Genomic DNA, 11,760 nt, shown 5'->3' with positions numbered 1-11,760 from the left:
GTGTAAGTGGATCCTCCTACAACGTGACCCACCTGACCTGTTTTAGATGTCTACCCCTGGGAAAGATGCGTCACAGCCCAGGAGTGGCTGTTTCTCCCCACTGAGTATGAAGAGAACCTGTAGATGATGAGAAGTAGGTGAGACAACTCCCATCCTGCCGCCTGCTTGAAGTATATGACCTGGAGTTACATTAATTGCTAATTTTAATTTCGTCTGGTTTTAGGTGAACTGTGACATCACAGTTCACCGCATTATCTTTCCTGTTTATACTGGAACACCAGCATAGTTACGTGCTCTTGGTGAAGTCGGTGCCACAACAGCCAGCTCTGTCTGAGGAAATCCTACAACTGGAAACAATAATAACATTAAAGAATTCACTGTAAATATAGTGTCTTAGCACAAATGCTTTGAAACTCATCCAGCATTTTTACTTACATGGGAAGCTCATTGTATGGTAGTTTTGATCTCGTTACTTATTTTAGCTCTCACCTTTTGAAACTTAGATTAATTGTGCATTATGTGGAAATCAAAAGTCTGAATAGTCTTTCAGGGGTGGAGATTGAAAAAAACACGTATGTGGTCTGGATGCTTTTCTGTGTGACCTACTGTAGGTGATCCTGCTCTGGCAGGGGAGCTGGACTAGGTGATCTTTTGAGGTCCCTTCCAACCTCTACTATTCTGTGATTCTGTGATTCTTTGGTCAATAGAGCTTGCATCCTTCTGTTGACTGACATTTCAGGAATGCAACAAAAAGAGGCTTAATCTGTATGAGATTAAAATTAATTTACCTTTTTTTTTTTTGAGTGGTGGTGTTTGTATTAGTGTGTGTATTAACTGGGATTTTACCAGGTAATGTTCACGTTCAGTCTTAGATCTGGAGGTGAAATTGTTCTTTCTCACTTCTGTATCCTCACTGTTAATGAAGAGCCTGTTACAGAATTTAGTCTCACATGAATGATCTAAAAACCCAAACGGACCCTGACTCTTTTTCAAAAAGGTGGATTAACTCCAGTGCTTAAAAAACAGAAAGTGTTTAATAGTTGTTTACTTTTAAAGATGGCTGCTGTAACTCAGAGAGTGAACAGTACAAAATATTGCTCTTACTGATGCTTTTTTGCCTGTGATTCCATATGACCCCATGGCAATAGGTCGTAGCTGCCTTCTGTCTAATCTGCTTAGGTTTTGTGCCCCAGAACTCTCATGGGATGAGAGTTCAAGAAGGAATCACTTGTCCTTTGGCAAAGGACAGGGTGTCCAGCTGAAGTGGGGGTGTGTTTTTACTGCTTTAGGAGTGGTGTATGGAGACCCATCTAGATTTGTTCCTTCCAAGGCTGTGGTCAGATTTTTGGCGTATTGACATAAGTGCTTCATCAGGAAACTCACCACCAACAAAATAAACCGGCTGCAAGAAACAAAGCTTTAGGCTCAGAAAGATCATGAGACCTCCTCTCTTCTTAACCATAGACCAGCACTATCATTTGCAGTGGGTGCTGACTGTGTTGCCAAGAATAAGGCAAAAGTCTTGGCTTGTAATTTACCTAGGGAAAGGGAAAGGCAAAGGCAAAGGGAAAGGGAAAGGGAAAGGGAAAGGGAAGAAGGAAAGGTTATTGTCTCAAATCCAGCCACCAGCAAGAAGTCAGGGACTGCAAGTTTGGGTTGTTGCCTAAAGGCAGGCTACTTCGATACCAAGTTTTATACTTTGGGGGAATCTAATTCAAATTAAAACGTCTGTTTTTATAGATGGAGTTAGCAGTGGCACCACTGTGTCGGCGAGTCTCTGACCTAGGAAAACCCTATAGACAGCTGAGGTCATTCAGGTGAGTTGCCATTGCAGGAACTAGTAATTGGCAGCACGACCAAACTGTATTTCAAAACTGATTTCTTACCTCGTATTCTGATTGAACTGAGAGCTTTCTTGGCAACACCCACCTGCAAATTAGAAATAGATTAAAGTTCTTTTAAATTTTATGCAGAGTATAACTATGATTTAACAATCTTTGTCATGCAAATGTTAGCCAAATTGTACTTTTTTTGTGTTGCTTTCAATGCAATTTCTGTATGACAGTGAGTTCTATAGTTATCTTGTTTTCACTGAAATATAAAATTTACATTCCTGTGTTGTCTAATTACAATAGGCAACTTCTGCATTTTTTTACAAACTGAACCTGTTTTGGAAACCTAAGATGCAGTCTAGTGGAAAAAAATTAGATGATTCTATCCGAACATAGTATTACTACCATATAGGCATTTTTCTAATGCATAAGATAAGCTTTTTCTTCCTTTCACAAGTATATTGTTACATTTTTCCAGACCGCTGCTGTTCCAGACCAGTGAGCATATTGCCAGTAGCCCAGCTCTGGGAGAGGTTATTCCATTCAGCATTATCCTTCAGTTCTTATTTGCAAGAGCACCACCAGAGTTAAAATCACCCTTCCAGGTAATAAGATTAACCTGTCTTTGTTTTCAGGATATCCTAAGGAGGAATGAACATTGTAGTTCACCCTTGTTATTCTAGTTTAAAAGTATTCAAGCTCATACTTTATATGATTTGTTTGCTTTTGTTTTTATTGTGGCAATGGCATTATGGTCATTGACTTCATATTTTGATTAATCAACAGTAGGAAGATGGTAACTTGATTTTAAATAGACTCTCAACTGTTTAATATTCTGTCAGCTCATGGAAGAAAGTGCAGGTCTTACCCCAGGCTGCCAATTGCCCGAATCCTGCTTGTGTAAGATGCTGGAAATCTACATTCAAACCCCTGTCAGAGAAGGGCAAACAGTTGATGCAGGAGAGCACCTCCGAGCTCCCAAATAACCTATCAGGATGTCTTAATTAATTTTCTCTGATTCCTTAGCTCATTCTGCATCATTGCAGTATTAAGAGAGCCTCTTGTGGCCTTCTTTTATGTCATCTTTGATTCTGAGATCAGTGTGTGTGTCTTTAGTTTTTCACATTTGGGTGTAATTGATGTTTGTTTGTGTTTCCCTGTATCAGAGGGCTGAGTGGTCCATTGCCCGCTACTCCCAGTGGCTTGATGATCATCCATCTGAAAAAGACAGGCTCGCTCTCATACGGTAAAAGTCACACTCCTTTTGTCTCTGCATTTGTTGATAATGGAGCACCAAGATTGGTCTTGAAAAGTAAAACAATGTACTGTAGGAGGTTTATCATAAATATCATTACCCTTTCTTAACTCATGGGATGAGTTGCAAAATGGAAGAATATATAAACTGAACACTGCCCTTGGCCCCCTTCCCCAACCCTTTCTGCACCTTTGGAAGGAGCGTATAATCCACTTGCAAAAGAAGGAAACCACACACAGTGATGGTTTAATTTAATACTGTGTTTTAGCAAAACTGCTTCTCTCAACTGTTGAAAAGTCAGTACTGTAGCCATCCTATCTTCTGTACCAAGAGCAAGACGCTTTGGAAACTTAAGCAATGAAGCTGTAGGTAGAGATTTAAAACCGGAAGACCCTTGATACAGCCCTGTAATGTTAGTCTTCAGAAGATCAGCCTGAGATCTTTAGGAAGTGATGATTACATCAGATTTTTTAAATCTTCCTAGGACAGATGACCTTATAGCTAAATACTGTTTTGCATCCTAAAATGTTAGGAAGAGTTATGAAAAGTTTTGGTTTTCAGATTTTTAAAGCATGTTAGAGTGAACAGATGTGTTGTATGAACGTGACAGAGACAGCCTGAGGATCCTTAGGATTCAAGGCTCAGATGATTGTTTGGCTCCCAATGCTCAAGCTCTTCCAGCCATCTCCTCCATGTCCTCGGTGTCACACACTCCCGTGGCACGAGAAATGTGTCACACACCGGCTGCACCAGGCTCCATCTGGCCTGGGAGCCAACTCTGTCCTTCTGCTTGCCAGCTTTTGCTGAAGTCACAAAAGGACTTTTAAGTTCCAGCCAGCAATAGCTGTGCTTGAGAAAATCAACCGTTATCTGTCCACACTTTTAAAGCAGCCAAGAGGAGTCTGCTATAAATATTTACAGTTCTTGAAGCTGATAGCACCACAGAGTCTGGTGTAATGCTCAGGGTGATTAAGGTAATACTAGTTGATCACCAGTAGATGCTAGTGGGAATATTAAAATGCAAACGGTGTCTCTTCCTATGTAAATTAAAAGAGTATCTTTTGAAAATCATACATGCTGTTAGTCTAGTTTGGCTACAAAACTATGTCTTCTTGGATCTCAAGCCATGACACCTTGAATTACAGGGGAATGGATAATAGGTACAGGGCTGATACAGCTGTCTATGTAAATTAGTTGTGAACATTTTGTTTGTAATTTCTGTCCTGATAGTACTGGCAAAACTCACAATGCTGAATTTCAGATGTGTTAGGGAAAGCCAAGAATGCAAATCGTTTGAGAACTGATGGGATTTTGTTCTCTTCAGTCCTTTTACACAAATTTGAAAATGCCATCCTTAAGCTACAACACATTTTTGTCTTTGCTTGGAATTAAATTTCATTCATACTGCTTCAGTTAATGGGCTTGCTGGTGGTCATGTTCAGACACTGATATATTGCTCTGACCATGGAGGTATTAAGGGACAAGCCTTGGGACAAAGCTTTTAGGCAGAAAGAATGTCATCCATTGGACCAAGTAGCATAGCTGGAATACTTAAGCTTTTAATTTCAATTCTTCCACTGAATCCTTTATTCATTTTGCATGAGATACCACTATTAAAATATTTTAACTTTGTAATCTCAAGAATGTGCTGCTGCAAGGTCATCACTTGGCAAGGTTTTCACTTGAGCGTTTTACAGTGAGACTGTGCTCCTTCTGCTTTGCACTGTGGGATGCTCAGGTGTTGCTCAGTCACCCGTCCTCCCAGGGCATGGAGAGGGCACCTCTGAAGATCTGCCCTTCCCAAAGGCCTCTGCTGGCACTCCCGCGGCTCTTCCCTACTCTTGGTATGCCAGAAGGCTGTTTGTCACTGCCGGCGCTTGACTGCTTCTCCATCCGTCCCCAGGCCCACCGCTTGCAGGCACCACTCCTGCAGCTTTGCTGAGCCACCTGAATTAACTACATGGGCTTTGTCAGGCGGGCTCTTCCCTCGGGTGGTCTGGTTGGCGTGGCTGGGAGTAGAGACTGGGGGCTTGCTGACCAACGCTTCGATGCAGTGGGTGATGGGAGTGTTTCTCCTCTGCAGACACCAGTAACCTCTGTAGGCATGGCTGTACACAGTCACCTTTTTGCCATGTCCTCTCCTGCTTTTCAGTTATTCCAAAACAGGCCGGTTATCTGTGCGTATGGCAGGCAAGCAAGTATTGTTGCTAATATGACCGTGTTTCACTAGTATGACTGTGTTTCACTCTTTAATACTCTATTGGAAGATTTCTGACCCGGCTCTTCATGTGTCTCATATGAACCTAAGCTGAACTACAGACATCTAGCTCATTTGTCTGGAGTCTTTCATCAGTCACCCCTTCGAGCTTTTTCTGCCTGTCGTGGTTCAGCTCTGCTAATTGAGCCTTGGAAGGCTGGAGCCTTCAGATCCCTGCACTGGCTTACATCAAGAAATTATCTTTACGTTTGCTGCAGCCTTGCAAATGGCAATTTTCTGCGACTTCCCTTTGTAACGACTCTGCAATTACTCTAGGCACCTGCTGCTTGGATATTAATTTACTTGTGTTATCAGAATCCTTACAGCTTCATATTAAAGCTAATTGCAGTGCTTCTTCCGCTCTCTGGATCTTAAACGCTTCATATACAGCATGGTGTTAGTGTTGCAAATTAGTAGCTTTCTGAGCATTTTTGTACATACTCAACATGAAGGGTGGGATTTACTTGGCCACAGGTATATTAGCTAGACTCTCTTTATCGTCAGCAGAGAGAAGCAGGCGCTGCTGGGGCTGATTCATCTCCTCCTGGAGCAGGTACCTAAAATAGGTCAGTTGCCTTGTGCCCTGAAAGCTCGATTTTCTCTGCTCGGTGAAGGGAGCGTGGGCTGGGACACGGGAGCTCTCTGAGGCAGACAGCTGCCCCGCGGGCATCTGAAGTTAGGTGAGATGACCCTGCTGCGGGCGTCCTCACGGAGCAGGGAATGTGTTGAAAGGAGCACTTCTTTGCACAGCCAGGGCGCTTTCTTTTTTTCCTTTTCTTTTTAAATTAAGTTTGAAAACTCAGTCTTTCTTCCGTGAAAGAAACCCTGTTAGGTAGGTGGCAGGATTTGAGCCAGCCTGAAGGATAGTTCATCCACTTGAAGGCCAAACTCTTATCTTCGCCATTAACAGCGTGGGTAAACTCCCCTGATTCAAGCTCATCATTGCTGGACCAGAGTTGAAAGCTGGGCCCAAGTAAAGGGTTCATTTTTATAACGAGCTGAGGTCCTGAGCCAGAAAGCAGCTCTGACTGCTAACCTGCCAAAGGGGCAGGGACAGATGCCAGCTTGGGGACCACCATGAAAGCCCCATCTGGGGCCTTAGGTTCAGCCTCGCCAGGTGCAGCAGTGTCACAGCTTTGCCAGGAGCGGCAGAGCTGTCCTGGGACACCGCTCTGCTGCCGCACCCCTGGGCCGTCTGTGGAACAGCTCCATGTCACTTAGGCTTGTCTATCAACACAAGTTCCCCTTGATCTCTTTATTATGCAATCAGGAATAAACCAGAGATGGCCCTTGCCAATCTGGTGTCCTACCCCTTGTGCTGTCGGAGATTTCACTGTCCGGTTTTACAGTGACTTCTACAGCACTCAATTAAATAGATCTGGAGTGAGACAGATGTGCTCGTACACAGCGCATTTTCCTTTTTCCTCTTTGCCCTGAAGCCCGCAGAGCAAACAGGCTTTAAACAAAGTGCTGACGATGGGTCTGGCCCTGCTGTCCTCCAGCTGCCCCGCTCACCGACTGGGACCCAAGCATTCAGCCCCACTGCTGAACGGAAAGATGATCCCTGCCTCTTCTGAAGGTGACAATTTAAATTGGGCGCCATTTGACCGAATTGGAGCCCAGGAGGGTAATGCTAGTAGTCACAAGTCCGTATAAAATTAACTAATTAATTAGAGTAATTCAAAATGATATGCATTAAGATCCCTGTAAGAGCCTCAGCCCAAACGGTACGCTTTGGTGTTTTTAAACTGTAGATAGAAATCTTCATGGGTTGAAATAGCATTTTAAAAAAGAACTATCTGTGTCTTATATAATCAGCTTGTCCTGATTTCCAAGAAAGCTCATGTTTTTGCTCAAGCAAGTGAAGTAATTTAATAAGTGCTTTAAAATCCTTTCCTTATGTAGGAGGGCATCTTAAACTTAGATTTTTTTTTTCAATACTTCTTATGGCATTTTTAATGAAGCATTAATATATGCAGAACATCCCACCAACCCTCTTTCCATAGCTGTCTTTTACAAACAATATTTGTAATGTATACCATAGCTTGTCTTTTAAAATAGAAACAGATTGCTGAACAGGTTTTATGTCCTTTATTAGACTGGAAGATGCTGAATTTAGGGCATTATTTAGTCTAATCCCTTCAAGAGTGTGTTTTGTATATTACATAAACAGGGTTTCTTCCATCTTCTTAAATGTTGGTAATAGAACTATAAATTACATCTTTTTATATGACAACAGCTGTGATCTCTTCTGTGCTGGAGACTTGATGATACTGCTTTCACCCATGATGCTGTTTATTTTTGCATTACTACTTATACACTAGTGTTTTCACAGTGTCCTCTACAGGGGCAAGCCTCCTTTTTTTTAAGACAAGTTTTTAGTGGTGAAACGGTGCGGCTGAATCAAATTCTGTGCTGCCAATGTAGCTTACGGAATCTTGTTTGAGCTAGAACTGGTAGAGTTTACAAAAAGCATCATAAAATCTGCATTTCAAGTGTTAACAAAGCTACTAAACTCCTTTACCTGCCAAAACGGGATACGTTCATGTAGGCACTTCAGCAGCTTCAGGGAAGTGTAGTGTTACAAGTTGCTCAGCAGCCTGAGCTGAGTCCTGGCTGCATCCAGCAGCGGCCACCTTGCTTTGCCGTAAGCATCTTCCTGCACTGTCCGTGTTTCTGTATGTCGCAGTCCCGAAATCCCACCCTGAAGATTTGGTAACTGTCTTCGGAGAAACAAAATTCCCATCCCAAGTGTACTTCTGAAGTCCCATCTACTTCACGGCTATTGGTGCTTTTGGTCAGCCCCTTCCTCCCTTGCACTCTGAAGCAACCTCACCGTTATCCTCTGGACTCCAAACAAACACCCTTTTGCCCTAGATTCGTGATTTCTGCAATTTTACTACCTGGACCTATCGTTACCAGGAATGCTTTTCCTAACAGGATGGACAGGCTTCCTGGCCTGTCGCCGTTGTGTTCTTACCGTGTGCAGCAACGCAGAGGAGAGCTTGCTGAGCTGATCAGAGCTTGGCCATGGTTATGAGCTGTTCCATGGTCACCAGGCAGGGTATGGAGCTCGAGGGGACTGCGGCTGCATCTTGGCTCCCCGCCTTTAGCAGCTGCAGCAGCTTTTCATCCTCTTACTCAGTGTGAGGCTCCTCCAGCTGCTTTCTTAAACCTGCTCATGCGGGAGGCAGAGTTCTGCTCTGCCTCGATGGCTACATGAGGCAGGTAGTTCTCCAGGCCAGTTCTCTCTGGAGGTGCCGTCTCCTGTGCTCGGTGGTAGATGTTTCTCCTCGGTTTGTTTGCTCTCTTGGCACTGCAGTTCCATGAGTTGTTCCCCCAGGTCACAGTGAAAGCCCCACCAATGAGAGATGTGGCATTCACAAAATAACCTTCACAAGTTGAACGCTGACAAGTCAAGGGAGCCTGACATAAGTGTTAAATTTCCTGGGAAGTCGGTTCTCACCGTGTGTTGTCATGGGTTAGGCCACTAGCAAAGCTCTTACTGTGTGAGAAGAACCAAGCTTTTGGTTTAGTGTTTCAGGTAAAGTTACTGATTATGAATTGCATTTAAACCCTCAGCTTTAGAGTATTTTAATACTTTTCTTGGACATGCAAGCATGGGACATGGGAAAATAGTGAATGCATTTATCCTTAGAGTATTGAGAAAGCTTTTATTTTCATTGTTTAATATAAAGGTGTATGAGGTCTCCTTTAGAAAAATGCCTGAAAATTCTCCTTATAGTATTGATGGAGTAGTAATTATTGGTTGTCCTTTAAGCAGAAAAGAGAGTTAGTTAAGATGCTCCTGGCTTGGTCATATTGATGAAGCTTGTCTCTTTGAAACAACACAAGCAAAACCACAGTAAAAAGGCAGGCACAGCAGAAGGGAGCTGCCCAAGATCAACTTCTCTCGGCTCTTGGTCTCTGCTGGGACGAAGAAGAGTCTGGGCAGTCCTGAGGCCACCAAACAAAGCAGCTTTTTGAGTTGCAAGAGGACAGAGGCTGCAACTGATGGAGTTGGTTTTGCCAGTTAAACCAGATTCTTTTGAGGCAGGAGAGAAAGAAAAAAGATAAAAGCTGTGGGAAGGTGTGACAGCAGGACTCCAGTACTGGTGTTTGGCACTTGGTGTAGCCTAAATCTCATTCCCCCTTGTTTGATCTGATTGGGAATAACATTCTGGCTAAGGATTATCAAGGGCTGACATTGAGTGGTTTTGGGTGCTGCTTTTATGGTAAAGCTTCTCCCTTTCATCTGAAAGGATCTGGTTATCTCTGTCATCTTTTTCAAGGGCTTTTTCAAAGTAAGGAGATAAAGTCGGAAAGGGATAGCAGTGTTACCATCTGGACAATGATGCCAACTCACAACTTCACCGAGAGGTGTCAAAGCTTTCTAAGTTAAGCAGGTCAATATGTTTTTTTTCTATTTTCAGCTTTTGATGACTTCTAAAACTATCTGGGCACAACAAACTTTGTGGAGTGTATAGAGGAAATGACAGGGACAGAGATTCGGCAAGATGAGTGACAGTTGCAGTAAGAAAACTGGCACAGGAGCTTCTCAACTGTCTTTTAATACCAGGGACTGTTCTTTGTAGAAGGTAACTAACGTCTGTTTAATGATTACTTCTGACCAGAGCACTCCAGTGCTGACCTGAGTGGAAACGTGAGACACTTCTGACTCTTCATCCCATCTCATCGTGATGGGATCCTTGAGCCTTCCCTGCCTGCATCTCCCACCTACAGCTCAGTCTGTTCATCACATGCTTTGCCCCTCATTGCCACGAGAGGCCAGTTGACTGAAAAAGCACACTTGCCTGCTGTCCCTCTCCCCCAGTCTCACTTCTCTTTAAATCTTGAGATTTAAAACTTACCTGCAGAGCTCTCTGCAGTCTGTCATGCCGGTGGCCTTTGCTGGGAGTGAGGCGAGCTGCACCCGAAGCCACTTTGTGGCTGCAGCCGGCAGTTTGAGAGTTGTTGCTTCTTTCCCTGTAGGCCCTTTGCTGCTCCCCAGAGACCATCAGGAAGAGCAAGCTGAAGGTTTTCATGGAGCTGGCTAGGTGCAAAGAGACAGCTTTATTTTGGCTAGATAAAAATAAATATTCTTTACCCACCTTTCTGGCTGTAACAGGATAACTTTTCTCTTTGCTGTTTGTTCATGTGGAAAAAAAAAAAGCAAAGTGACTCTTTAGTCACTTTAGTCTTTTTGGTACCTGGTGTGGAACACCCCCCCCCCCCCACCCGCCCCAGCAGTAACTCACTACTAAGTTCTTAACAGAATTGAAGGGCTCTCAAGTGCATCCAGGCCAACACGAGGAACTGTTTCTGTGCTCTGTCTTACTCTTCTGGAGCCTCCCAACTCTCCAGTAGTCAAATCCATCCTCCTTTTCCATCACCTCAGTTTGAGATGTGCTCTGGGCTTCAGTGAAGAGAGAGTCTGAAGCGCAGCTGCCCTGCCAGGGGACATGGGAAGCTGTGGTGGCTGGTGGCCATCACCTTGTGCCCGTGCTGTTTCACTCCTATCCTGCCCTCAGACAACAAGCTGCCTGGGGTTCCGTGGTTGCACAGTTGCACGCTTCACTCTCTTCCTGTCAAGCTCCATTAGCGACAGGCCAGGGACTGACTGTGTGTAGGGAGGGGACGCGCCATGACCCCCAGCTTCTGTTGTGCTCTGGCAGGCAGTGTCACGGATCTGTGCCTGCCTTTGATGGGAATGAGAAGTGCTGGCAGAAGCGGGTGCAGCCCCAGGACCAGCTCGCAGGGCCAGGCTGTCACTGCTGTCTCTGGCTTCTTAGAACCCAAACCTCAGACTCATCTCTCCAGCAAACCAAGTGCAGGCTTTTGACCTCGGGAGCATCTCCCACTTGTTAATAAATGAATGTTGCTGGAGATGCCCAGCAGCACTCTGACATGAGTGGGTTTTAGTGTTTCATTTAGGAAGTTCAAAACTCTTGCTGGTTAAGCAATAGCTTTTCTCAGAGACAACGAAGTGTAATACAGATCCTGCTTCCATCTACCATCTTACTGGTTTGGCAGGTTTGGCAGGCTCGGCTGAAGCTACCCAGTGCTGCAGCATCACACCGGGATCTCGGCCTCTCCTGTCTCTTACCTAATGCCAGGAGGAGACTCTGCGTGTGTAACATGGGCAGAATCTCACTCCTTACTCTTTCTACTTTCCTTAAGCCTCGCCTAATTAAATGCCTACTTACTGCCTGTCACCTGCAGTTGCCAGCAGGCACATAAGGGTTAGTGGTGCTGCCTTATATCCCCCCGAACGCTTTGTGCTTGTCTGTCAGAAGCAGCAGGGAACATCAATACAGCTCTGCCCTGGTCCAGCCCGCAGCAGCTGATGTGTATTTATACACATCAAACTGCACTTGCTCCCCGTCTTACCATCTCACACCTCTCCCCCCACCTCC

At 44.3% G+C, this 11,760-nt stretch overlaps 1 protein-coding gene across 1 annotated transcript in view; it reads left to right on the top strand.

Annotated features, from left to right (window-relative positions):
- Positions 1 to 3,082, top strand: part of LOC104270272 (conserved oligomeric Golgi complex subunit 5-like) — a 46,326-nt gene extending 43,244 nt beyond the window's left edge. Inside the window, exons 11-13 of the mRNA XM_009864584.1 lie at positions 1,741 to 1,817; positions 2,311 to 2,437; positions 2,999 to 3,082. Of these exons, the coding sequence (XP_009862886.1) occupies positions 1,741 to 1,817; positions 2,311 to 2,437; positions 2,999 to 3,082 (288 nt within the window). The remainder of the gene's footprint in view (positions 1 to 1,740; positions 1,818 to 2,310; positions 2,438 to 2,998) is intronic.
- The last annotated feature ends 8,678 nt before the right edge of the window (positions 3,083 to 11,760 follow it).

Source organism: Apaloderma vittatum, unplaced genomic scaffold, assembly GCF_000703405.1.
Source record: "Apaloderma vittatum isolate BGI_N311 unplaced genomic scaffold, ASM70340v1 scaffold17132, whole genome shotgun sequence".
Lineage (NCBI taxonomy): Eukaryota > Metazoa > Chordata > Aves > Trogoniformes > Trogonidae > Apaloderma > Apaloderma vittatum.
Note: the sequence above shows the minus strand (reverse complement) of the source record. Positions and strands in the feature narration are given on the sequence as shown.